The sequence below is a fragment of the Xyrauchen texanus genome, chromosome 27, assembly GCF_025860055.1.
Source record: "Xyrauchen texanus isolate HMW12.3.18 chromosome 27, RBS_HiC_50CHRs, whole genome shotgun sequence".
NCBI lineage: Eukaryota > Metazoa > Chordata > Actinopteri > Cypriniformes > Catostomidae > Xyrauchen > Xyrauchen texanus.
The window spans coordinates 31,240,977-31,268,499 of record NC_068302.1 but is presented as its reverse complement, the minus strand read 5'-3'; the positions used below and the strand labels follow the sequence as shown (position 1 = coordinate 31,268,499).

Genomic DNA, 27,523 nt, shown 5'->3' with positions numbered 1-27,523 from the left:
TTTAATGACGACAACATTTATCTAGTGTTAAAGTATATAAAGCCAACTCATTTGTAGGTGATATCTGACCTTGACTATCCATGGTGTGTCTGTTGGAACGGGGCCAAACTGAAGAGGACTGCTAGTGTCATGCTAGACAGGAAACAGAAGAACAGTTATTGACATTAAGCTGTTTTTGCAATGTAAGCATAGAAAATCACTAACTCAGCAGTTTTATGTTGTGGTGAGCAGGGTGAGGCCGAGCGGCCTCTGGGTAGAGCAAGGCCGGGAAGATAAGTGATGAATGAGTTCCACCTGTGTGCCACACTGGTGTCACATTCCAGTGAGGGGTGGCGGGAATATTTAAGGAGAGGAGACAGTGGCAGACATGAGAGAGACGCATATGTATTTGTGTGTTTGACGTGTCTGTGGGGAAGCAGCACGTGGAGTTGATTTATGTTATGTTTAAGTGCAAAGTAAATGTCTATGTGTTGTTAAGCCGGTCCAAGCTTTCTCCTTGCCCATAACATATGTCATTGGTAATTGTACTCCCAGGACTTCCTGGCTAATGAGACAATTGTGATGCAGAGGAAGAGGAAGTAAAGGTCTGACTTACAAACTTTGGGGGAGGGACAGAAGCATTCAGACTTTTAGTAGACACATCAAGTCCATTCTGAGCACACGCTACCAGATGGAGAGCTACAAAAAATTGCTGAAAAGATACAGCCAGACAAATGTTGTTCAAAATATACTGCACAAAAAAGTTGTAATAATGTGTCCTGATATAAATGGTTTTAAAAGTGAAAATACCTGCTTGTTCAGTGAGCCTTTGCGCTCTGAATCTGCCAAGTCCCATATCTGAGGACAGAAGTGCAACATAATCCTAACAGTAAGCATAGTTATTAAGCAGTCATTTACTTCCTTAAAATATAATACTGCATGCCACAGCACTGTATGTGCACAAACGACCTGTTCTACACAATAGAAAGTTGCAAATTAAGCAGTTTCTCATGTATCAACTATATGCAGAAAATCATAGCAGCTATTCTTTTTTCTAATTAACTTTTTTTGTTATTCTGTATTCTTATCGATACAAGTCATCTTGAGGTTTCCAGAAATTGTTAATCAATTGAACGATTTTCATTCCCTACACTTGTATTGTGTAAAGCTGTCTAATTAATGTTACCTTGCCAAGGACCAGATCTGCAAGGCTAGATTTCTTTAAAAATAAAGCTGCATCGCCAGCTGCTACACGGCCACTGCCGGATGGATCTACCTGTGTTGGAATAAAAGAGACAGGCATTGCACACTAGTGTGGGTCAACTGTCTTTTGCTTTTCAAAATATTTATTTTACTCTAAACATTCTAAAGCAAAACCCTTAAAAGGCCATTCAGAATCAGACCGCATGCGTTCTTGCATTTAAAAATGTTGAAGCAGAGCAACAAATAGAACACAACATAAGTGTTAAGACGCTTTTTTAAAAGTTGACGTTCTTTTAAACCTGACATAGCATCTAAAAAAAATGTACATTTAAAAAGTGTGACGTTCCAGCACGAAACACTGAAAAAATGTGAAACGTGCGTGGACTGATACAAAAATGTGTTCGATGTGAACTGTCCCTACGGCTTTAGATTTTCATAACGCTAATCAATTCTCGTATTTAAATGAACTTTTTTTTTTTTTTTTATTTCAAGCAAATAATTAATACTGGTTGTTAAATATAATACATCGCAAAATAAACCCTGACACGATGTGTAATGGCATCTTATTACACTGCTACTTGACAAATAAATGAACATGAAATATTGATTTAATGTAAAAATCAGATGCCTGAAAATTTTTATAATTAAACAACTTAGAAGTCATTATACAAAAAGATTGGACCACAGAATGCCTTGAGTGACCAATCAGAATCAAGTATTCCAGACAGCCATGTAAAAAGGCTTATTAACTACTACATAACAAATGAAAGGAAAATTCTGTGTTCAATACTCAAAGTTCAGCTCAGTCAACATCATTTGTGGCATAATGTTGATTATCACAAATACATATATATATATATATATATATATATATTTTGACTTTATTTGGGGAAAAAAAGCAAAAACCTGTGTTAGTGTGACACACTTACAATGTAAGTGAATGTGGTCAAAGCCTAAATGTTAAAATAGGCTACTCAGTTCAGAAGTCTAGCCCCAAGACCAGGGCTGAACTGGCAATCTGGCATACTTGGCATTTTCCCAGTGGGCCGACACAATTTGGGGCCGATTAGGGGCGGACTAGTCATCGGGAGATACAATATATAATTAATATACAATATTAAGCTTCACTTTTCAGCCTTTAAACTGGCCCCATTCAATCCAACTGTAACCTTGATTTATTCAATTCTTTTTTAGGGGCAAATGACTCAAAATTGTATTTTTGTGGCAATCAACATTATGCAACAAATGCTGTTGATTTAGATTAACTTGTACTGAACTCGGAATATTTGTTTAATAAGGAAGGCCGTTACAGATTTACTTCAGCATACATTAAATGATTAGAAGATTTAAGAGCCACTGAGATGTATTTCCCCTGCGTAAAACTGAATTTCTTATCTCAATGTTTCCCGTCAAACATAGTACTCGTACAACCTTCAAAAATAAAATCAGAACCAATACAATGTACATATGTTTTCTGGAGTGTCTCACCAGAAAGAGAGGGTAGCAGCAAAATGTTTCGACTACATGCCAGTTCAAACAGGCTGCTTCACTCGCCAAGTCCCGTTCAGTTTGCAAAAGTCATCACTAATTCATAGAGGCATCCTCTTACTGAGAGAATGACACTTATGGGAGGCAGAAACCTCAGAGCGCTTTAGGCCAAACTGAGTGGAGAGGATTTTGTTTCTTTGTTTCTGCCAAGTGTTCTATTGAATATAATGTCAAACTGAGATAAAGCACAGATCAAGCGGACAATGCTTACCTGTTGATAGTATTTCTCATAGACAGGATTCCCACTTGAAAGCTGAAACCAAATACAACGGAAACTGGTTAAGATGATTCAAAAAAAGATTTTATCTCTGTAAAACAGGTCAAAAACTCACACTGATAAAACTAATAAACATGTAAACAAGCCAATTATATTGGACTTCCTTAGCAGCATTGCTGATATTCAGCCCAACTCTGAAAAGAACAGGTTAAAGCCATTTGGCAACCATACCTAAAACACGCACACCTTTGTTGAAAACAAAGATGTAGATTATAAAATGTAGATTATAGCCATGGTTGGGTGAAAAGACAACAGAGGTCTGTCTAAAACACAGTAATGGAGGCTTTTGAGTCTTCTGCCATTGTCAGCCGTACGCCACACAAACATTATGCTTTTGTTGCATTATGATTCAAAATAATGGGGAAGAGTAATGCAGCTGACTGCAAGTCAAACGATCGACATCCGGTTTATTAACGGCCAAAAGGATCATTTACAGCATATGTAATTGAATCAAGTGAAATTGGGGAACTAGGACAGTTCACCAAAAAACGCATGCTTGCACTGTTCCAAACCTGTATGACTTCTTATATTCTCTAGAACTCCAAAGGAGAAGTTCAGCAGAATGCTAGAGCTGATCTGTCCATACACTTGGGGACAAGACAGGGCAAAACAGATGGGGACAAATGGCTGTGAAGCTCCAAAAAGGACCAAAAAAAGCACCATAAAAGCATAACAATAGTAGTCCATATGACTTTGGACACTATATTAGGTCTTCTGAAGCCATACAATAGCTTTGTGAAAGGAAAAGTCTAAAATTTAATTTGTTTTTCCTTGAAAAACATGTCTGACAGCTGTGGTCACCATTCACTGTCATTTTAATGAAAAGAGCAGCTTGGACATTCTGCAGTAAATAATTCACATTTTCTATTTCACATTTAGTTGAACTATTCCTTTAAAATGTTATAGCAAATAGTTGTTCTGAGTAAACACTAACCCTATTACAGACTCATACGATCAAGCATCTCTAAAAAAGCATCAACTTTATTTATTTATTTATTTTGGCCATGTTAGGCTGTATGTTCTGCCAGATCCAAAACGCTCTTTGGTTGCAGTTTAACAGCTCTGTCTCTCTCTCATCAGGTGGTTACTGGTGCATGCTAATGTGATGCTGGCAGACAATATTGAGTAAAGTGCTACCAAACAGTTTCTTGCCCTGCTGAGAAAAGTGTTGGAGCTTTTGTTGCACTAAAATAAAAAAATAAACCACTTTGCCCTTTCAGGCTTTTCTGATTCAAACTCATTTCCGGAGACTATTCTGGCATGTTCTTTTTTTCAGTCACTGAACTCCTACAAAAAGGGCTTAGTAAGCCTTGATTAAACGTACAACAAATAACACCAACTAAATCAACAAAACTATTGTGGCGTTAGATTATATCCTGTTTTCCAACCAAATTACAGAGCCAAACATACTTGACCTACACTAGAGAGGTGGTAATGTTCCCAGCTGTCTAGATCAATGCGATTTTCACGAATCATAGGAAGCAGAACAGACCAAAGACATAGACATCCCTCTTTCTGTGCTTAAGTTCTTCAATGAGGTAATGTCACAATGCATATTTCATGCATGCACGCCATGCATCTAAAAATCTGCACACAATCAGTTGTGTACACCTCAACCATTTGTGCCATTAGAGAAGTGTTATACTTAAGCAATAAAAATTTGACACGCAGAGTGATCATTTCAACCAAAAACCTAATCAATGCATGAATCCCTTGTGGACTATTTGGGCTTTAAAACAGTTATTAGTGACTCTATGTAATGTGGTATGCTTTCCGAACACCTCCTTATAAAGGAACAGCTGCATGTGTTTGAAAGTTACTGAAATAGGTTTATAGATCGCTGCAAGGTTGTTTTGGCTCTTTAAGATTGAAATTAGTCTTTTTTGGAGGTGGTTTAGCGATCTAGCTAGTGTCAAATGCGCTATAGCTAACTGGCTAATTACTTTGTAAACTCTGTAAACTAGAACAAAAAGTTGTCACAGCAGAAGACAATGAGGATTATCAATGCGAAACATACGCGATATGACTTAACTATTATTGCATAACCACAATCTGCAAAATATAACATTTATTTCCTATTTACTGTTGAGAATAGTTAAGCTAGCAATGCAGCACAATAACTTCCTGCTATTTTACAATGCCACTAGAAACACTGGATTTCTTGTTTTAATCTACCAAACACACGTAATCCAGATATCAATATCTGATCTAAATGAAATAAGTCTTAACATTATAAATTATGCTATGTAATATCCACATTTCATAAACTAATGCAGGAATTATCACTGGAGCAGCTGATAACTGAACTGTAGACAAACACTCAATTAAGATGCATTTTCACGCGTTTTAGCCAAAACATTAAAAATACAAATACAAAGGGATCTAAACGTGTCAAATCACGTTGGACGATCTTAAGACATGCATGAGCTGGAAAAATAAATAAAATAATTTAAATCCACCCCAGTTCACCACTGACCCAGTAAGCTACGCCCTTACGCAAGTCCCTCAAAGACCAGACTGAAACTTTTTCTCTCTCCAAGCAAATGGCTGAAAAAACAACTTTTAACATCTGCTATAGGACCACAGGGTGTGACCCTTTTCCACTTTAAACCGCAATTTTTTAACCCAATAGATCTTATAGACGTTTGAAACGAGCCTTAAAGTGGTTTGTAAAGTGTTATATTTGTGTAGAAAGAGAGTGTTACCTGAGTCAGGGAGAGACTGGCAGCCATAGTGTTTCTGTTCCCACTAGTTCATTCTGTGTTGCGATAGGCAATGGGCAATATAGGCATGATGCAAAACATGGCACTGGAGTCTTCAGTGGATGAGGAGACCATTGTAGGCTATGGGCAATATAGGCATGATGCAAAACATGGTACTGGAATCATCAGTGGACGAGGAGGCAATAGTAGGCAATGTGCTATATAGGCAATGGCATGATGCAAAACATGGCACTGGAATCATCACTCATCAACTCATCAACTCATCCCGCAATCATCAATCCAGCCACCCGAGTCATGGGCTGCTCTCACTGCTACCATCAGGCAGGCGGTTTCGCAGCATCAGGACCCGCACCAGCCAGCTACATGACAGCTTCTTCCCCCAAGCAATCAAACTTTTGAACACTTGATCTCTCACGATCAATATACATCAGCACTGCACTTTATTATTCTTACACTGGACAATCATAAATTATATTCTCCTTACAATAAAACCTACTGTATATTTTGTTTTATACACTTTATGTACTTTTTTATTTTTGTATTTTATTTTGTATTCTATATTATGTGTATGTGTATTCTATATTATGTGTATGTGTATTCTATATTATGTGTATATGGATTCTATATTATGTGTATGTGTATTCTATAGTATGTGTATGTGTATTCTATATTATGTGTATATGGATCCTATATTATGTGTATGTGTATTCTATATTATGTGTATATGGATCCTATATTATGTGTATGTGTATTCTATATTATGTGTATGTGTATTCTATATTATGTGTATGTTTATTCTATATTGTGTGTATTGTTTACTGTACATTGTATATTATATTGTGTTGTGTAAATCTGATGTTTATTGTAAATTGGTATATGTCTTGTCACTGTCATGACTGCTATGTTGCTCAGAAATGCACAAAAGATTTTCACCCACTGGGTTGGACTTGTGCATACGGTCGTGTGACAATAAAGTGATTTGATTTGATTTGATCAGTGGATGAGGAGGCCATAGTAGGCAATGGACAATATAGGCATGATGCAATACATGGCACTGGAATCGTCAGTGGATGAGGAGACCATAGTAGGCTATGGACAATATAGACATGATGCAATACATGGCACTGGGATCATCAGTGGATGAGGAGGACACAGTAGGCAATGGACAATATAGGGATCCTGGAAAACCTTCAGTTTTCACATGTGGAGGGGATGGCCAGTGGGCAGGAAAGAGATGCTGCAAAACCAGACAATGGAATTGTCTGTTAATATTGAGCACATTATCAGTGGACGACAGAGATTGGCAATGACCCCATGAGCTTTGCCAAATTTAGTTAAGTTAATAATAAATAGAAACGTTCAGAAGAGCTTGATTTATCTCAAAATGTTGACTTTTTAATCCATTATTATGACTTAGTATCTCATGATTTAGATTTATCTTAGTTTATCAAAAATATGACTCATCATCTCATAATTCTAATTAGCATCTCATAATTTGACCCTCTCATAATAAAAAAAACCCATAGGAAATTCGTGAGGGAATCCATGGTAAATTAGCCTTCCAGGTTTGCCTCAAATTGAAGTCACAACTGAACAGCTCTCTAGAGCACAACAGTTTGGTTCTGGAAGTAAAAATTGCATTTATTTTTTCCATAGACAAATAGATTTTCAACGATAACTTATAAACTTTTAAAGACAGACCTACCGTAAACTCTGAGGTTGTTCATCGATGGTACATGGTTCCGATATTGCCATCTGTCTGCGTTATTTCAACTTCAGTGTTTAAAAATGGAATTCCTGGGGGCCCGGGAAGCTCAGCGAGTATTGATGCTGACTACCACCCCTGGAGTTGTGAGTTCGAATCCAGGGTGTGCTGAGTGACTCCAGCCAGGTCTCCTAAGCAACCAAATTGGCCTGGTTGCTATGGAGGGTAGAGTCACATGGGGTAACCTCCTCATAATCACTATAATGTGTGGTTCTCGCTCTCAGTGGGGAGCGTGGTGAGTTGTGCATGGATGCTGCAGTGAATAGCATGGGCCACCACACGCACTACGTCTCCGCAGTAACGCACTCAACAAGCCACGTGATAAGATGCATGGATCCTCAGTCTCAGACGTGGAGGCAACTGAGATTCGCCAAACAAGTCTAGCTGCAACCGCCCACTTCCACGATGCACTGTGAATGACGCAGACGATTTGGACTTCCTACACACATATATATTTGTATACATTACATCGGAATAATTAGCAGAAACGTAATATATATTGTTTTAATATTTATAATCAACAACCTAAAATTAATAGTTTTGCTTTGTATATTTTCATCAATTTAAAAAAAAAAAAAATTCTCCACAATTTGGAATGCCCAATTCCCACTACTTAGTAGGTCCTCGTGGTGGCGCGGTTACTCACCTCAATCCGGGTGGCGGAGGACAAGTCTCAGTTGCCTCTGCTTCTGAGATAGTCAATCCATGCATCTTATCACGTGGCTCGCTGTGCATGACATCGCAGAGACTCACTGCATGTGGAGGTTCATACTATTCACCGCGATCCCCGCACAACTTACCACGCGCCCCATTGAGAGCAAGAACCACTAATCATGACCACAAGGAGGTTACCCCATGTGACAGCGAGTATAGACGGTAGTCAGCGTCAATACTCGCTGAGCTTCCCTGGCCCCATTTCCATAATTTTTTATTCCATTACATCATTCAAAACACTTCATGGGTTGGGGAGTAACGAAATACATGTAATGGGATTATGTATTTAAAATACAAAATATAAATAACTGTATTCCACTACAGTTACAATTGATATCATTGGTATTAATACAGTTACATTCAAAAAGTATTTTGATTACTGAAGAGCTTACTTTGCATTTTATTGTCATTTGTCTCATTTAATATTTAGTCTTTTCAGATGGAAAACATTTATACATATAAATGATGCGATCCAAAGTGCATTTTAACAGCGCTGAAACACTTTCTTATGATGTGTTACATTCATACGAGCAGACAGAGAGTAAGTTTGAAGTAAGTTTGGAGCACAAGAAAAATAAGTAAACCTTGTGTAAATTGTCAGCTTTACGCTAAGCTAAAATGCTATTTTGAACTATTTAACATGCACGCTACCAGACACAATCTTATTTTATCAAGAAAATTCCCGTTGGATCATAATTTCTCTTTTTCTAGTAAAACCTTTGATATTAGGGCAAACATCTTATTCTTGATAATAATTTTATTATTTTCCTGTAAAATTATCTAAAAATCCTTAAAACAAGATCAATTAGATTGATCTTGTTTTAGAAACAACACTGCATAAGATATTTAGGTTTTTCAGAGAATGTATTTCACATGTGTATTTTTTCTTACTGTATTGGCTGAGTTTTTATAGTCAAAACAAGTGAAAAAATCTACCAGTTCTCAAGACGTAATACAAAGTATTTAGAATATATATAACCCTTCCAAACACGTTCATGGGATTGTAGTTCGTACCTTCATGAAAGACGATAAGTACACAGTCTTGTTTCTTAGTCTTCATACCCTCCGTCCAAAATCATTTAATGTTATAATATGTACTGGATGGTTTTGTTAAATAAATAAAACAGAGTTGAAAAGAGCCTTCCAACTGGAGGTTTCCTGACGTATTTTTTATTTAGTGTTTTAAATGTGATGTCTCCTTGGCTCCCAAAGGATTATGTGATGGTGAAGTGTCCAGTCAATCAGCACTTCAGTATCTCATTGGAAATAGTGGGTGATCTGGGTATTTCTGGCTTACTGTTTAATGAATACTAGGGAGGGATTCAAACAAACTACTCCATTGGCATACTGTTTTTGTCATACTAATGTATATAGTAGGGAAGTATGCATATTAAAATGCAGCAATAGTGTTAAAAGAGTGCAACTTTTGATCTTTGAGCATATCTGAACCTGAGACAAATGCTAGTGGAACCTTTTAGTTTTAGTAATATTTAAAGATTTACTTTATAAATGATACCCTGCATTTTCCTAGATATTTCATCAGGATGGCCCCATAAGTATCCACAAAGGTCTGGGCTAAGCCCTGAATATTCACTGACCCTAACCACCCCTGATCAATAGCATTTATGGAATAATGTTCATCACACCAAAAGTGTATTTAGATGTGTCCCTCCCTTTCTTAAAAAAAGAAAAAATAGCAGTTACAGTGAGGCACTTACAATGTAAGTGAATGGGGCCATTCCGTAAATGTTAAAAAACTCACCGTTTCAAAAGTATAGCCACAAGACGTGAACAAAATACATATTCACATGATTTCAGTGAGATAAAATTACATGTTAACCGTTTCTGTGTAAAATTATCAAATTTTACAAATTCTTTGCCATGCCGATGTATCACTGAAAACACAAACAATTTTACAGCTGAAATAATACAGGAATTTTAAAAGAAGAATTAATGTATGTGCATTTATCAAACTATAAGACTGCCTTTAAACCCTCCAAAAGTTGACATTTTTTTACATTTTAAAGGGGCTACTACAAGTGAATAATTTAGCTGATAGTGGTTCCATTGACAAAACATTTTGGGAGCCCCTGGATTCAGTGAACAGCTGTAATGAGGGCCCTGGAGCTCCCTTAAAGAAAAAAGTAGGGATGCACCGATGCCATTTTTTAAAGACCGAGTATGAGTACCGATATTTTTTTCCTGGTACTCACAGATACCGATACCTGTACTTTTTGGTGAAGTGGCAGTTTTCCGAAGTACAACACAGAGAGACTAATGATTTTAGGACAGCTTCTTTATAATTATAAACAACTGTATCTCAAATACATTATGGAAAAAAAATAAAAACATCTGCTTGTAACAAAGTTGTCAAAGCACAAACAAATTTCAGTGTCCAATAACCTCCTCTACTAAACCAAGGGCATAATACAAAAATGAAATAAAACATCGTAATTGTTTTATCTGTCTGTCACAAAGTTGTCCAAAAGCTCCAAACAAATATCACAGAACAAATGTTTATAACATAACACTGTGTAACAATGTAATCACAACCAAGAGTTTAGTAAAGTGAAATACAGCAGTGTACTTTTTAATCATGGTGAGCAAGTGAGCAACACTATAACTGTAGGAGTAGTGTTCATAAGAATTAAGCTATATAAGCTAAGGATGTTCCTCACAGCATATGTACAGTAGGTTTTTGAAGATGAAAATTCTAAAAGACAGTGGTTCAATAACTGACAGTGGTTGATCATCAAGAATTATGAATTGGGTAAGCATCTCTGTTATTTTTATAGCTCTTGGGTTATTTCTTGGTATTTTTTCTCGTCTCACTATGGTTTGCCGCAATGTTTGTTGCCGAGTGCTACCGCTAGCAGCAAATTCTCTGTGCTCATTTTTGTGTTTCAATTTCAGATGTTTTATCGTATTACTCGTATTATACGGGCTAGTTTTTGTTCCTCCTCTTGATACTTTTGAAGAACAAAGTTTGCAGTCTGCCATGTGTGGGTTGTCATCATGAATTTTTATATATTTGCACACTGCTGAGACAGACATTTTCTCTACTGCTGCAGCCGGTGTTTCTGTGCACTGAATGTTGTCAATTCCATCACGAGAGGTATCGGTCTTTGGTTTCGGAGTATTTTTATGAGTACGAGTACAAGTACATGAGCTCAGTATCGGGCCCGATACCGGTATTGGTGCATCCCTAGTGATGTGCGTTTATTGAACGGTGTTCTTTTCAAGTCATTTATTAATTCTCTCAAAACCACAATCTAGAGACTTCAGAGGTAAATTGCTCTTTCTGTAGTTTTATTATTGGACAACATTCATACCAGAGCTTTTCTTTTCAATGTCAACACATCCTTCTAACACAAAAAGTACAAAATGTATCTTTAAAAAAAGGTCACAACCTACTTTGTAGGGAGAAATATCCAGTTGAAGCAATACAGCAGTGCAATATTCACCACGACTGTGAAATATCTGTCTTAGAGTCAAGACGTTACTAAATAATGCTATGGGATGATCCTTTGCTTGTGACACCCTTGAAATCTCAAAAGCTTTCAATATATTGAACTCCGCAAGTTTAGCCTGGCCCTGATTAGCATGTTTGCAGAAGTAATTCAATCAGACCAGTGTCTAAAGGGTGTGATTCAATTAATAACAAGAACCAAAGGCAAACACAGAGATTGCGGCTACTCCGAGAAACCATTCTCGATGTTGATTTTTCCTTTGCCAAACATTCAGTTGGTCAGATGTGCACATTTTTCATCTGAACAACTTGGCAAACCTTTGCATCAGCTACATCATCTAAGACAGATGCTGATCAGACCAGATATGAATTAGCTCTGTATGAGTATGCTGACAGACTAGGGCCAAACCAAAACTACAGTGCCAATGGCAAAGCTTGTGAGATCCACAGTACTTGCATGCGTGAAACAACCAAGGTTTGAACCGGATCACTGACTATTAAATATTAAGATTGCGTATCTGTTATCTGGGTTTGGTTTAAGACAAAACATGCAATAAAGTGAGGACACTCGCTCAACCCCAACACTCACACTTACAGACAGCAGTTCACGCCCAAAACACAGTAGATGAGATAGCATCTATCTGAACCTCAAGCAAAACTGCACACAATGAAACTCAAAACATATTTTGCAACAGGAGTAAACTAACAACAATATGGTGACAAATGTTAGAAAAAAGGGTTACTTTAAAAACAGTACTTTAAATTGCTCCACAATATCAGAACTTGATAAGGAAAATATTCTTTGAGGTAATTATTCTAGTATCTGAGGCCATGTCCACACTAATAACTTTTAATTAAATAAATGCTGTTTTCAGTTACCTAACATTATCGTTCTCCAAAGTATGCAGTAATAGAGTAGAGAGCATTTTTGAAAATATATTAGTGTGGGTGTGGCCTGAGAATTGTAGCTACCAGCTGATGACTGTTATATTTCAAGTTTCATATCACAGAATTGCTTAACAAATCAACAGTTGTATTGGATATTATCTGATATTTGTAAACATCAGCACTGAATTTTTATGCACTTCACATTACAGAAAAGGGCGTTATATTTTCATGTTTGCTCCCTTATTTTTTTCCCTGACTGAAATTCCTGGGACTTGCTTGACATCATGCAAATGAAAATCCTGAAAAGGTTAAATCTGTAAATAGGGTTGCAGTAGTGGCAGGGAAAAAATACTGTCAGAATCATCTGACATGCAACAAAAAGTAATGTCCAGCATTAGTCCACCCCATTAGTCATGAGGTATCAGGCATGTCTTCACAAGTTTCTTTTTAAATCTACAACTCATCTTTGAGTTTAGAGTCTGTTTCCTCTTCTTCCTCCTCCTCATCATCATCCTCTTCTTCTTCCTCCTCCTCCTCCTCCTCTTCTTCTTCCTTATATACCTCCTCCTCCTCATCATCATCATCCTTTGCTTCCTCCTTTCTGTTCTTGTCCTCTTCCTCACGCTTCTTCCTCTCTTCCTCTTCTTGACTTTCCTTCATCTTCTTCTCAGCATCCTGAGTGGAGAAAAAAAAAATGACAATTATTTTGTTTTTGGAAAAAATAATAAGAAAGCATTTCACACAATTAAAATTGAGTGGATCATTATTTAGTAGAAAAGGATATTGTTTGGGAAATGCGTACCTTCGTGGCACCCCAAGTCTCATTGCCAACATCTTCTGCCAGCTTTGGGTCATTGGTTATGAGGAAGTTGTCAAATATTGTTCCAGACTTCACCTGTCAACAAAGAACAAATCACAAATAAAAACTAAAATCACAAAGGCAGCATAAAAGTAATCCATAAGACTCCAGTGGTTAAATCCATGTCTTCAGAAACCATATGATAGATGTGGTTGAGAAGAAGTCTTTTTTATCTCCACTTTCACATCTACTTTCTGAAAATGAACGTGAAAGGTGTGGAGATTTATAGTAAAAATTATTGAAATATTGATCTGTTTCTCACCCAAAGTGATTGCATCCCTTCAGAAAACATTAAGCCACTCAAGTCTTATGTATTACTTTCATGCTGCCTTTTTGATTTTTGGAGCTTCAAAAAGGTCTGGCCACCATTCACTTGCACTTTATGGACCTATTCTTCTAAAAACCTTTGCTTGTGTTCAGCAGAAGTCAGTCAGTCATACACATCTGGAATGGCATGAGTGTGAGTAAATGAGAGAATTAAAATGTTTGGTTATTTTGGGATTTTCAATTTTATATTTAGGGTCCAGGTTGGTGTATTTGGACTGTGTACAGTATATGTGGTGAGGTGCATGGAGCTGAGGGGCTGTCTGTCCAAAAAAGGAACTAAAATTAGACTAAAAGTATATTCTAAAAAATTTGTAAAAAGTTATTAAATAACTAAAAGAAATCTAATTGGCGTATAACAAATTGTTATACGCCAATTAGCAAGTAAATAACAGGTACCTGCCACAGGTCCAGTCCAATAACTCCAATGCTGTCGTATTTATAGATTTCGCTGTCGGAAGTGTATTCCGGGTTATCAATCTCAGGGTGCACCCATTTCCCCTTGTAAGCAGGATTGTCAATCTGGCGGGGTTTCCACTCACCCTTGAAAAGATCACATATTCAGTTTGAGAAATAAAATGACAAATGGACACAGTATTACAAAGACATGTTTTGGCTATTAACTGCATATTTTTTCAGCATGAAGTATATATATTTATATGCATAAGCTTGCATTTAAGGAGCCACGATAATAGAAAAGTCAGTACCTTATATTCAGGATTGGTGACCATGGGTGGCTCCCACTCCCCATCCATCTCATCGTCCCAGTCATCGGGCTTCTTGGCATCAGGATCGGGGATGTTCTCAGGTTTGTCCCAGTCCTACAGAAACACAGACACATTTTAAGGGAACTGCTATTTGCAATGAGTATAAGCTATGATCTGTGTCGGGTGTTGTATAAATACAAAGTAATTACTGTAATCTAGTTAATTTTGTACAAAAAGCAGAGTAGTCCAATACAATTCAAATTCTTGAAATCAGACTACAGTTACTGATTTTCAAATTAAGTATTTATAAAATAATATAATAAAATAATACATATTTATAAAATAATAATACAGTAAAAAATGAATTGTTAATGTACATCTGTTTGCATTCTGTGACAGCTGAAGGATGTGTGCCCCATAATGAGTCAATGGTGGCAGTGGTGGCTCAGTGGTTGAGGCTCAGGGTTACTGACCAGAAGGTCAGGGGTTCTAGCCCCAGCACCACCAAGATGCCACTGTTGGGCCCTTGAGCAAGGCACTTAACTCCAGGTTGAAACAGAGTGTTTAATTCAAACATTTATTTAAATGTTGCTTCGAGCATATGGCTGAACCCAAAGTTATATATTAATCAGCCCCCTTTCTGCTGGACAGGAAGGATTGTGAGGGAGTTTTTTTTTTTTTTTTTTGTGGGATTCCCAGATCTCAGTTCTTTAGGTATTTACAGCTGAGCCACCTGCTCTGTTCTATTTTTGGGAGTAGCATACACACCCCTAAAGCGGTAGATACTCTGGAAGTGGTGATTGCTGCCTTTGGAAAAGGTCATGAGGCATCAGTGTATTATTCCCAGCTAATTCAGAGTCTGGGGGACGGAGCTTCAACTTCTAACAAGAGATTATAGGAAAATAGATTTAAACTTGGTATTGGAGGAGGGAGTGTGTGCTAGGATTTTAAAAAAATATCAGGTCTACATCCAGATATGCAAAGGGGAACATATTGTTTGGGGGAAGGATTATATTTCTATATAATTTGTTGTATGGAATCAATAAAACTGTTAATAAAAAATAAAAATAATATTCTAATGAATGTGTTCAGACATATTGAAGGAATGTATTTTTCTCTTATTCAAAGTATTTTCCAGTGAATGCAACAGCTGACTTTTGAATGTTCTGTCTCATTGTCCTCTGGGTACTTTGACTGTATTTTTGGTCTAACATGTGATACAGTCATTAAACATCCTGCAGTTCTAATGTCTAAATAAAATATAATAATAATAATAATAATTATTATTATTATTATTTCTAGGCCTGGAAATCACAATTTTCCCACACAACAAAATCTTGTTTTCCATGAGTGTAGGGAAAACTGTACTCATGGTGATGTGTGCATATTTTCACTTTGGTCATGAAATAAATCATTTCCATCACCTTAACGAGGACTACAGTATGTGAACATTTCCTCCAACAAAACTTCCAGCTTTAGGTGCTTGAAGAAAAGGCACTGCATGAACACCACGACATAGTACAAAATATTTACCCTAAACAGTTACCTTTATTCCAATGGCTTACATAAACAGTTCATCTGCTTTACAACAAGCAACAGAGAGGTTCCTTGTGGTTTTCAGACAGCCAACAATGGCACCGGCCTCACCTCTGGTTTCTTGTCATCAGGGTCGTCAATCTTCTCCTTTTCATCCCAATCCTCTGGCTTTTTCGCTTCAGGATCCTTGATCTTCTTTGGGGGCAAGAAGTCCCAGTCCTCTTCCAGAGATCCAGACTCCACCTTCTTATTATCAATCTTGACTTCATAAGTGTTGTCTGCATTGACAATCAATGTGTACAGATGACTGTATTCATCATCCTGGAGAATACAAAACATAAGATATGAGTCAATAAGGCTAGTGCCATTGTGCATTATAGGAATAAAAAAAAAAAGAAAACACTAGGATGACCTTGCATCGGATATCTTTGTTGATCAAATAATTTTTGCCTTTGTAATTGAAGATAACATGGACTTTCTTGGTGCCGGGGCCACAGATGTCAGGACCTAGAAATGATAGAACACATTTTCTAAAAGACTCTTGACTGTGAGTCATGTATAATACAACACAAATATACATTAATGCAAATACACATTTATTAATATCTCAAAGTTTATTCATTTGAACATTAACTACAAATCTGAAGCAGCATGTCAAATTTGACATAAGCTTTAGTATGCTTCTCAACAGAGTGAAGTGGTAATTGAGACACTCACCAAACATGATATTATAAGTGGCGTCTCCATGCATATCTTCCTGTTTGAGATCAGATGGGAAAAGCTTGATGTAGCCACCACCACAGTCAATGCTCTGCTCATGTTTTACACTGAACTGGATTACAAGGGACTGGTCCTTGTTGCTGAAGTCCGCAAAGCGTGATGACAGTGCATAGAAATGAGCATCTTGACTGGTCTGAAGACCTGCAAGTTCAAAAGATACCAGTAACAGCAACTACAATAACAGCTAAATTGTACTTTTAAATGTCTGATAAATATTGTCACCACCCTGCTGAAAATACAAAAAGTGCTCGAACCAACCAACTAGATTAATATCTCACATCTGTAGATACAATGCAATTGAATGGTGGCTAAACTTCAAAGCTCCAAAAAGCACATAAAGACAGCATAAATGTAATCCATAAGACTCCAGTGGTTAATTCCATATCTTCTGAAGCAATTTAATAGGTGTGGATGAGAAAAAGATACATATTTAAGTCCTTTTTACTATAAATTCTAGGTGGCAATATGCACGAAGAATGCAAATCGGCAAAACAATTTTTTTAAAAAGTTTCTTACCCACACCTATTATATCGCTTCAGAAGACATGGATTAAGCCACTTGAATAATATGGATTACTTTTATGCTGCCATTATGTGCTTTTTTAAGCTTCAAAGTTCTGGCCACCATTCAATTGTATTGTATGGATATACAGAGCGGAGATATTTTTCAAAAAATCTTAATTTGTTTTCTGCATGAGAAAAAAAGTCATACAGATCTTGGATGGCATGAGGGTGGGTAAATGAGAGAATTTTCATTTTTTTGGGTGAATTATCCCTTTAAACCAGCCAAGACCAGCAAACCATTTAGCTGGTCTCCCAGAATGACCAGCTTATATGTGCTTAGAATCACTCTAAAACCATTAAACCTGCCTAAAATTGGTCAGTTTATTTATTTATTTTACGCAGGACAAGCATTTCTGTATTCCTCAACTTCTGCAAAACTAGTCTCGACACCGAATATTCATGGGTTCAGACTCCAATGTCAGTTTTACAAATACTTTTCATCTTTGTACTAGATTAATCTGTGCCAGGAAACCTGGACCATTGGATCTATAGTACACATGGCTTTATAATATTTTGAAATAGTAAATAATCAGATGGTGTGAGTGAAACGCCAGCTCAGTAGAGCACAGGGTATGACGTCATCCACGGTAACCCCTCCCCCACAGCATTATTTAGTGCGTACAATAATGCAAAGCAGAGGAAACCACACATTAAAAACAATCGGTGTCAATCTACAGTAAATTTTAAACGAAACACTACTCACCCTTATCTTTCTCGGCATCGCCAAAAAAATTGCCTGCTGAGAGCACAAACGTCCCATAGTCGGATTTATGCTTGGATTCCACCCATCGGCTTCTCCAAGTGTCTGCAAATGAAGATTATTGAGAGGAAAAAATGCATATGTGACATGAATATGATATTAAAGGCCTTCATCTGCATGCATGTCTGCATAACTATGAGCAATATATGACTAAATCATTGAACGTCTTTCCACTGTGCTGTTTGATGCTACTTGCTAATAAATATAACATATCTTACACCATTTATGAATTAATAGTTTAATTAAATGCAACATACCACTGATGCCAGGCCATTAATAATGCATTTTCTATTGCAAGTTTATTGTGACTCAATCACATAAATATATAAATCTCCGGTGCCTTGATCACATACTCGAAAGCTACAGAGATCTTAAATAATATTCAAAAAGCAAAGACAATCAAATATTGCAAGACTCTGCTTAAACTTACCACCGTCTTCGAATTGCTCTCGGAAATAAACAGATGATTCTGCAGTTATTAAAGCGATGCACGCGGCCATAAAGAGCAAGGATATCTCTGTCATCTTTGCATAAATGTGCATTCCCTTACTATGGAGTTAAAGACGTAAAATATAATATATATATTAATATATGAGGCTCGTCTATGTATATAAGAAGCTCTGTTTAGACCTTTGCATGCCTGCCGATAACAATGTTCGCTCCCTATCATTCGCAGTCGCGCCTCTAGACTGGGAACAGATGGCTGGCGCTGATTGGATGGCGACTGGAGACGACAGCGTCATACCGGCCAGCCAATCATGTTCGTTTGCGGAATACCGAGGAACGTCCTTCTGGTCCAATGCCAACTGACCACGCGTTTGCCTGACACACACACCGCAGATTGCCCACCCTGTTATAAGAGAGATTACTATAGGATGTCCAAAGAGACAACGTTAGGAAAATGTGAGACCCTTGAATATGTGTGAGGGAATCTGAAATGAGAATGTAATCTACAAGAAAATTTAATGTAATGCACTTTTATTTCCACTTCAGTGGTTTGCTAAATCTTGTTTCACAATACAAATAAATTCAAAAATTTTAAGAGTTTGGCACATTAACTTTGACAAATATCAGTAACGAGGGCATTTAATAATTTCCCACTGGTGTCTGTTATAAGCGGGAAAATCAGAACTTAATCTCTGCTTTGAACTCTTACTCCTTGAAAATAACAGACCATAAACACAAAGCAGAATATTTAGGTAATTTAATTTCAAGTTTCAAAGCTTCCCACTAAGTCCTGTGTCATCACAGACTGATGATATTTGTTGACAAATCCTGTACAAAAGTTCAGTTTGGCTGGTGACTGACATTGTTTTCTTTTATGTTAAGTTTAAACATACCTTGATTCTAATTTTCAGTAGCAGTATCATTATCAAAGGCTGGTGAGTAAAATCAAAAGCTGATAATAAAAAGGCTTGCCTTACAAGGAAAAACAGTCTGCGTCTTTTACGACTCAATGAGAAGTGAATATAGGCAAGTTAATTTGATAAATTAGCAAACTGCAGAAACATTGGTGCAGGCAGTATAAGTGAAAAACAATAGGGCATTAAAACAAGTATCAAAATATATATATCATTAAAATAATGATTCCTTCAATCTCAAGCTACCATTTTAGCAATTTGTTTTACATGCCCTTTAATTTAAAAAACAAAAACAGATATCTGAACATTTTAGAGGATAACTGCACCACTTTCAAAACTGTACCATATCACATTGTGATAAAAAAAAAAAAAATCTATATTATGATTCTAAATAAAAGGGCTGTTCATATCTAGTTAAGTTGCCTTAACTTAAATAGTTACGTTATTTTTATATGATCACCAAGTTAAATAAACTTAATAACATTAGTTTTGAAGATGCCATTGCTCAATTCAATTAAGGGAACAATTTACTCACTTTACTGAGCAAAGTCAACTTATTAGAGTTTTCAGTGTACTCCTCTTCCATATAAATGTTAGCCCAAAACGCATGCACAGATGCATACATTATAAATCCACTGGAAACAGTATACCAGCAACTTTGGCATGATTTTATGCACTATGATTTGAGATGTATAATCCTAATTTTGCATAGTATTTAGGATGGATAGTATGCAAATTAGGATGCAGCCATGTGTCCCTTTCATGTCACTTCCTGGAACAGTATAGACATACTGGTGATGAAGAACAAGCAAAAGGATCTGGTTTCCCATTTTTAGCTGGTCATGACATGAGTTGTTAATTTATTCTATTTTACCATTCACAAACAAACACATGTAATGTTTAAGCATTATGGTTATACTTTTGAAATATTCAAAGTGCTTCTTGCTTGCCTTATAGACTTCCATTGTAAGTGCATTACTGTCACTGCGATCTTCGTTTTTAAAAAATTCTGTTTCTTAGTGCAGACCAGTTTATGTAAACTGTAACGCTGGTTGGGAGAAATCGATAAAATAGAAGTACATAAAAAGATAACCAAAAAACTATTAGAGTAGGGTTGCCATGGACAAGCCCCCACTCTACCTGTCCTAACTTTCAAGAGTGAGGTATAGAGTTATAGTCTTTCTTCTGCATTTTCAATGTTGTATAACATATATTTTGCATTTCAGATATCTGCAGCTACTTTTTTTTTTTTTTGCTGTGTTCATTTATTCTCAGTTGTGCTCCATTATGGCAGGAAGAAATCGATCCTTTGAGGAATTGATTTGCATCCCTGTGCAGAGAAGAGCTTCTCCTCCTTAGGAACATACAACATGGCTTTGGCCACTTCGTCCAGCGTCCCCTCATCCGGTTCAAGGCCACGAGCTGCGTATGCATCACAAGCACACAGTTTCACATGCCGATACTCCAGTGGTAAGAATGGTACAAAGAAGTCAATCAGATGGCCTGACATGAGCTCACTCTGGGCAAAACCTCCTGCAAAGATAAATAATATGTTTGGGAATAGGAATCAAGGCATTAACTATTAAAATTGCACTGTTAGTCTGTTGCCCTTCTGTATCTAAATTAAAGAATAGCCTTAGACTTCTATTTTTCTCCCAGACCTTCTGCCTCCATCACTTCAGCCCGCAGAAGGTGCTCCAAGTCCTCCATGCCGATGTCTTCCCTATTCTGTCCCGAGTGCCAGAAATCCAGAGCCACCTCATTGATGGCTGCACCACCAATATTGCTAAAGCAATAAAGAAACTTACATTTTGTTGTTGTTGTTTGAACAACTGCTCTCATTCATTCATTTATATTTATTTATATATATTATACACACACTCATTCACTCACACACTCATATATATATATATATATAAATAAATATAAAAATTACATACATTATAAATATATATATAGAGAGAGTTAAGTTTACATACACTTAGGTTGAAGTCATTAAAACTAATTTTTTATCCACTCCACTGATTTAATTTTAGCAAACTATAGTTTTGGAAAGTTGTTTAGGCCTAACACGAGTAATTTTTCCAACAATTGTTTACAGACAGATTGTTTTACCTTTAATTGACTATATCACAATTCCAGTGGGTCAGAAGTTTACATACACTAAGTTAACTGTGCCTTTAAGCAGCCAAAATATTCCAGAAAATTATGTTAAAGGGCACCTATTATGGAATTTTGAAAATTACCTTTCATGTAGTGTGTAACATAGATTTAAGTGAACAAAAACATCCTGCAAAGTTTTATATATGAAAGTTCACCGTAAAAAAAGTTATTGTCTCTCAAAAGTAGGAGTCGACTCTGAGTCAATGTAATGAATCGTTTTTCCAATGAGTCATTTTCCTTTTCGTTGTGACGTCAAGACGAAAAATTATCAAATTGGCCGCGCCCACTCATTGCGCGCGCAGACACCAGGGAAAACTTGAAAACATCATGTCGACAACAAGACGCTGTGTTCTGAAGTGCGTATCAAAAGCGACCTTTTTTTCACTGCCCAGGGACGAGCATGTGAAGAATCAGTGGCTAGAGTTTATATTTACAACTATACCACACAAGTATAGCCGACCCTTGTGCTGTGTTCGCGTCATTTTAATGACGATTGCTTTACGAACATGAATGCTTTCAAGTGTGGATTCGCGAGCCGGTTGATACTGAAGGAAAGTTCAGTACCAAGATTATTTGGATCAGCTTCCTCCTCCGAATCACAACCACAACTTTTATGTGTTTTTTAGCATGCTTAATAAGTATTTGTGTGTGTTGTGTACATTACGCTCAGCGCAGCTTCTACGTCTCCAATGTCAATTTTTTTGAAATATGTGAAATGTTTGTCGATGTTATTGGAGTTGTCATAAAGAATAGAGCAATAACTTGTAGTAATGCAGTGCTTTATCAATATGGGCTAACGCAAACAATAACTGATTGGGTGTTTACCACCGAACTTTGGGCTATGATCGCTAACAGAAATCAACTCAAATTCCTTCTCTGATTTAGATTTTTTTACTACAAAGCGGTGATGGGCGTTCCGTTTCCGACAATCTCTGCACAGAGTATACCAATCACAACTGACTGGGTCATCTGACCAATCACCGCAGATTAGCGTCACGCAAAGGAGGGGTTTGGAAAAATGAGTCATTGAACGAATCATTTGGGAGTCGGTGAGCAAATCAGGTAAACATAAATGCATATTATAAGACAACAAAAGTGTTTTTTGTCATTGCATGCATGTAAAACTGTTGTTGGGGACTCCCAAAACAATATTAGGAACACTTTAAATGCCATAATAGGTGCCCTTTAAGCCTTTAGGCAATTAACCAATTAGCTTCTGATAGGAGGTGTACTGAATTTGAGGTGTACCTGTGGTTGTATTTTAAGGCCTACCTTCAAACTCAGCCAAACCAGGGACCACGCAGCCATAATAACGCTCAGAAAGAGATGCATTCTGTCTCCTAGAGATGAACATAGTTTGGTGCGAAAAGTGCAAATCAATCCCCGAACAACAGTAAAAAACCCTTGCGAAGATGCTGGAGGAAACAGGTAGACAAGAATCTATATCCACAGTATAACGAGTCCTATATCAATATAACCTGAAAGGCTGCTAAACAAGTAAGAAACCACTGCTCCAAAACTGCCATAAAAAAGCCAGACTACAGTTTGCAAGTGCACATGGAGATAAAGATCTTAATCTTAATAACCAAAGATGTTTTGGAGGAAAAAGGGTGAGGCATGCAAGCCGAAGAACACATCCCAACCATGAAGAATGTGGGAGGCAGCATCATTTTGTGGGGGTGCTTTGCTGCTGGAGGGACTGGTGCACTTCACAAAATAGATGGCATCATGAGGAAGGAAACTTATGTGGATATATTGAAGCAACATCTCAAGACATCAGCCAGAAATGTAAAGCTTGAATGCAAATGGGTCTTCCAAATGGACAATGTCCCCAAGCATACCTCCAAAATTGTGGCAAAATAGCTTTTTAACAAAGTCAAGGTATTGGAGTGGCCATTACAAAGCCCTGACCTCAATCCGATAGAAAATGTGTGGGCAGAACTGAAAAAGCATGTGCAAGGAGACCTACAAACCTGACTCAGTTACACCAGGTCTGTCTGGAGGAATGGGACAAAATTCCAGCAACTTATTCTGAGAAGCTTGTGGAAGGCTACCCGGAATGATTTGACCCAAGTACAAACAATTTAAAGGCAATGCTACCAAATACTAACAAAGTGTACGTAAACTTCTGACCCACTGGAAATGTGAAGAAAGAAATAAAAGCTGAAATAATTAATTCTCTCTACTATTATTCTGACATTTCACATTCTTACAAGAAAGTAGTTAGTGACAATTAAATGTCAGGACTATATATATATATACACATTCATACACACACATTTTCACTTGAGTACTTTATTTGGAACACCTGTACACCTACTTATTCATGTGATTATTAGGACCATAGTGTTCCTAATAAAGTGCTCAGTGAGTGTATATTTATATATACAGGTATATAATTTTCTCTATTTACAGCATTATCTTATTTTAAAGGAATATTCAGGGTTCAATACAAGTTAAGCTCAGTTGACATCATTTGTTGCATGCAGGCATGCTCGTTTATTTTATTTTTTTAAATGTCACAATTACAATAAGGCACTACTATGGAAGTGAATGGGGCCAGCCCTTAAGAATAAACACTGTTTCAAAAGTATTGCCATAAGATGTAAGCATTTTATGTGTTAACAAGCTTACTGTGATAACATTTCTCACCATTTCAGTGTAAACTCATGTCCAATAATAAATTGTTAACATGATGAGTGATTTTATCACACTAAAATAATTTTAGCATGTATAATATTTACGTTTTGTGGCTATACCTTTGAAACAATGTGTATTTTAATGTTTATGGACTGACCCGACCAATGGCGATTTTAGCTTTTTTCAAATAAAGGTGGGGGACTACAAATTTGTATTATGCTACAAATGCTGTCAATTGAGCTTAACTTGTTTTGAACCCAGAATATTCCTTCAAAGCAACAACAAATTTTAAAATTAGTCAATAAAAATATTTATTATAAAATAAAACATTTCAAATGGATCCACATTGACATTGGTTATTACAATGTTTATGGCAGCATAATATTTTGCATTATAGTATGACAATTATTTATATTTTTCATAGCCTTTTTGAACCTTTGACAATTATTCTGTATATATTTTGGGCCTGTTAAGAACACACCAACCTTAGGAACAGGAATATGGCTCTCCTATAGCTGACCCCATCCACATTATCATAGTGGTCCATGTAAGGCTTAATGGCATCAATGAGACCTGGATGAAGCTTCTCTGCCTCATCAAAGATAAAGAGAGTCTGTGGACACCGCAGAACCATGTCTCGAATAGCTTGTCTCAACTGGCCCTGGTCACAAATGCACCCACACAAATACAAACACTGACCGTAAGAATAGGATTCACCAACGCATACACATATATTTCAACATTTAGACTATGAACATTGGCACCCTGACATTTCTCTGTTCACTGGATCAGATGATCTTACTATAAACTGAATTGTGTAATCATACTATCGTACCATGGCTTTGGCACTTTCTAATGGCAGTTGTCCAATACATGTTCCCCAGATGCCCAAATTGTGTGACTGTATTGGACCACTGCCTATGTGAGCTGTGTTGCAAGAACCATTAGGAATTTGTTTTTAAAACTTATATATTCAAGCAGACGATTTATGGTAGAAATAATAGCACATCATTACACTAAGGATTGACTCTAATCTATCCAAAAATAATGGATGACCTTTTTAAAAGGTATAGTAAATCAACCAACGATCACGGAATCAGAAAAATTGACGTGGGCAGCAATGTGGATGTTAACTGTGCCAAACTTTGCTCACCTTGTACACGTCCACCAATCTGGCATGAGGAAAGTGGAACGGGGCAATGAACAAATGCACACATTCACTCTTCATACCATCCCGGTACAGGTTATCTGCTACTATTCGGGTTACAAAGTTCTTGCCTGTCCCAGAGCAGCCGTGGAAGGACAGAGTCAGTGGTTTATTGGATTCAGGGTTTTTGACAAAGCCTTGAATTGCTTTCAGAACCACAGACTGGGCCAGATGTTGCCCATGGAGCTTAACTTGAAGATTTCTCTCCAAACCTAAACAGGCATCCGCAAGATAATGCATCAATTTCTCAAAGAATTTATGAAGTTTGTTTCACACACCTTTGACCGATGAACTTCCATCACTTTTCAGTTATTTATTACTGGATATGGATTAAGTTATTTTAGAGATCACTCTCTCAAAAAGCATTTTCCAGCAAATGGAATATTTAGCCGGAGCATAACTTGAAAAGTTACATTGGCTATAGAAATTTCCATATTTATTTACGTGATGTTCCAGGCTTGAAAATGACAATTTTCTGATATTGCCAAGTTAGTGGTAAATAAAAAAAACAAAAAAAAACAGATGTTGTTAAAAAAAAATGCACAATGTTGATTGGTTTACCTGTGATATTATTTGTAATCCTACAGTCCCCTGAATCACAGCACTGACCCAGGCTGCAGTACCAAGTAGCCAGCATGCCAGTGTAGTACTGGGGAAACCCTGAACAAAAGTCCCCAGTAGGCACAAAGAAGAGTGAATTAAATATATTTGGAAATATATATTATCGTTAATGCACTACTTGTATTTATTTCTGCATTAGCTTTTTCGTGTTTACAAAAACATTATACATGTATTATATTTTATCTTAACGTATACATTTTACATTGTATTTTGTACGTAGCTGCACTATTAACAGTTTTTGATAAAAAAATATATATATTTTCAAATGCTCTTATTACCTTGTTGGGTCCCATCATCCTGGTTTTGCTGACAGTCGCCTTCCCAAATATTGCAATAGAGGTAATTTAAATAATAGGTAGACACATTTGAAATGCTGTTGAACTGAAAAAAATCCGCTTCAGCCAGGAGTGCGAGTAAGATACCTATTGAAATCATCGGTGCCGACGAAAATAGATCATGCGTCAACTAACATTGAGCTATTAGGTTTTATTCTAGGGTCCATTCATATCCGAATCTCATTGACTGCAGGCCGCATCAAATAGAATAGCAGGTAGAATGCTATGAAAGGAGTTCTAAAATGGGCGTATAAATGACATCTCTCCCATGTCAAATCTTTACTTTGCATCTTTTATTCAATAGCGATGCATTTACTTGGATGTCAAATACTCCTCTGACCGCGCAGACTGCGTTGTCACATGGTAAACCCATTCACTGTAGTGTGATGACTTCAAAGTCCTTTTAGAGACTGTTGGGGAATAATCGCTAGTGTCAGATATACTTCATTGGAAATACGGAGCCCAAACCAGCATAAATAAAAAATAAATTTAATAAAAGAAAATAAAGGAATATGTCTTGCTAAAACAAATATTAGTTTTTAAATTACATTTATTCCTGAATGTATTATATAACTTTATTCCTTTATTATTTTCTATATTTATTTGTAACTTATTTTGCATTTTTTTTGGTGTTATTTATTCACACATTTATTACTTTTCTGTGCGCAACATGGAAATGAGGGAAGCGGTCATTGCGTATAGCTCCAGTGAGTTGGTTGAGCGCTCAATAGTACTTACCGGAAGCAGATGGTCGTCCCACCTTAGCACACTCTGACTATGCAGGGAACGTTTCGCAGAGTTTAACCAGTATGTGCTTCGACATTCATACCGGCATACAGCTCTCCTAAACCATAAGCACCTCTACCCTAAATGGAAGTCATTTGATGTGTGGTTGTCGACTACAAGTTGCGCATCTCTAGCTATATGTGAAGCGTCAGCTATAGTTTTTCCTTGGAGAATTTGTTGAAGAAACGGCTCCCCATATATTTTGTGATTCCAGTATAACCAATACACCTTGGATTGACTTGAGCGCTTATGTTTTTAGCCCCACAAATAGCTATAGTTTACACAATATGGCTATGACCTAATGTCACATCAAAA

The 27,523-nt window shown here is 36.9% G+C and overlaps 3 protein-coding genes across 4 annotated transcripts in view; all 3 read right to left on the bottom strand.

Moving 5' to 3' along the window:
• Nucleotides 1-5,786, bottom strand: part of eps15 (epidermal growth factor receptor pathway substrate 15) — a 33,120-nt gene extending 27,334 nt beyond the window's left edge. For both annotated transcript variants that reach the window (XM_052094325.1, XM_052094327.1), the window contains exons 1-6: nt 5,713-5,786; nt 2,942-2,983; nt 1,166-1,255; nt 790-837; nt 596-691; nt 70-132 (exon numbers count right to left, since the gene is read on the bottom strand). In XM_052094325.1, the coding sequence (XP_051950285.1) occupies nt 70-132; nt 596-691; nt 790-837; nt 1,166-1,255; nt 2,942-2,983; nt 5,713-5,739 (366 nt within the window). In that variant the 5' untranslated portion in view covers nt 5,740-5,786. The remainder of the gene's footprint in view (nt 1-69; nt 133-595; nt 692-789; nt 838-1,165; nt 1,256-2,941; nt 2,984-5,712) is intronic.
• A 7,033-nt stretch (nt 5,787-12,819) lies between these two features.
• On the bottom strand, nt 12,820-18,667 carry calr (calreticulin). The gene is made up of 9 exons (XM_052094340.1): nt 18,526-18,667; nt 18,039-18,140; nt 16,710-16,913; nt 16,405-16,499; nt 16,104-16,313; nt 14,457-14,570; nt 14,149-14,292; nt 13,369-13,461; nt 12,820-13,241 (listed from the first exon to the last, which is right to left on the bottom strand). Exons 1-9 carry the CDS (start codon nt 18,635-18,637, stop codon nt 13,020-13,022), a joined length of 1,296 nt encoding a protein of 431 aa, XP_051950300.1. The 5' UTR covers nt 18,638-18,667; the 3' UTR covers nt 12,820-13,019.
• A 2,071-nt stretch (nt 18,668-20,738) lies between these two features.
• Nucleotides 20,739-26,794, bottom strand: tor3a (torsin family 3, member A). Its single transcript, XM_052094342.1, has 6 exons — nt 26,366-26,794; nt 26,028-26,126; nt 25,413-25,678; nt 24,745-24,920; nt 21,118-21,242; nt 20,739-20,989 (listed from the first exon to the last, which is right to left on the bottom strand). Exons 1-6 carry the CDS (start codon nt 26,520-26,522, stop codon nt 20,742-20,744), a joined length of 1,071 nt encoding a protein of 356 aa, XP_051950302.1. The 5' UTR covers nt 26,523-26,794; the 3' UTR covers nt 20,739-20,741.
• Nucleotides 26,795-27,523: the final 729 nt, after the last annotated feature.

Coding starts and splice junctions, on each gene's coding strand:
- tor3a (XM_052094342.1), bottom strand. CDS start 26,522: ATGATTTCAATAGGTATCTTACTCGCACTCCTGGCTGAAGCGGATTTT. Junction 25,679..26,027: donor GATTACAAATAATATCACAG/GTAAACCAATCA, acceptor ATGCCTGTTTAG/GTTTGGAGAGAAATCTTCAA. Junction 24,921..25,412: donor GATTGGTGGACGTGTACAAG/GTGAGCAAAGTT, acceptor ATTTGTGACCAG/GGCCAGTTGAGACAAGCTAT.
- calr (XM_052094340.1), bottom strand. CDS start 18,637: ATGCACATTTATGCAAAGATGACAGAGATATCCTTGCTCTTTATGGCC. Junction 18,141..18,525: donor AGAGCAATTCGAAGACGGTG/GTAAGTTTAAGC, acceptor CTTCATTTGCAG/ACACTTGGAGAAGCCGATGG. Junction 14,571..16,103: donor CTGATGACAAGAAACCAGAG/GTGAGGCCGGTG, acceptor GTGTTTCTGTAG/GACTGGGACAAACCTGAGAA.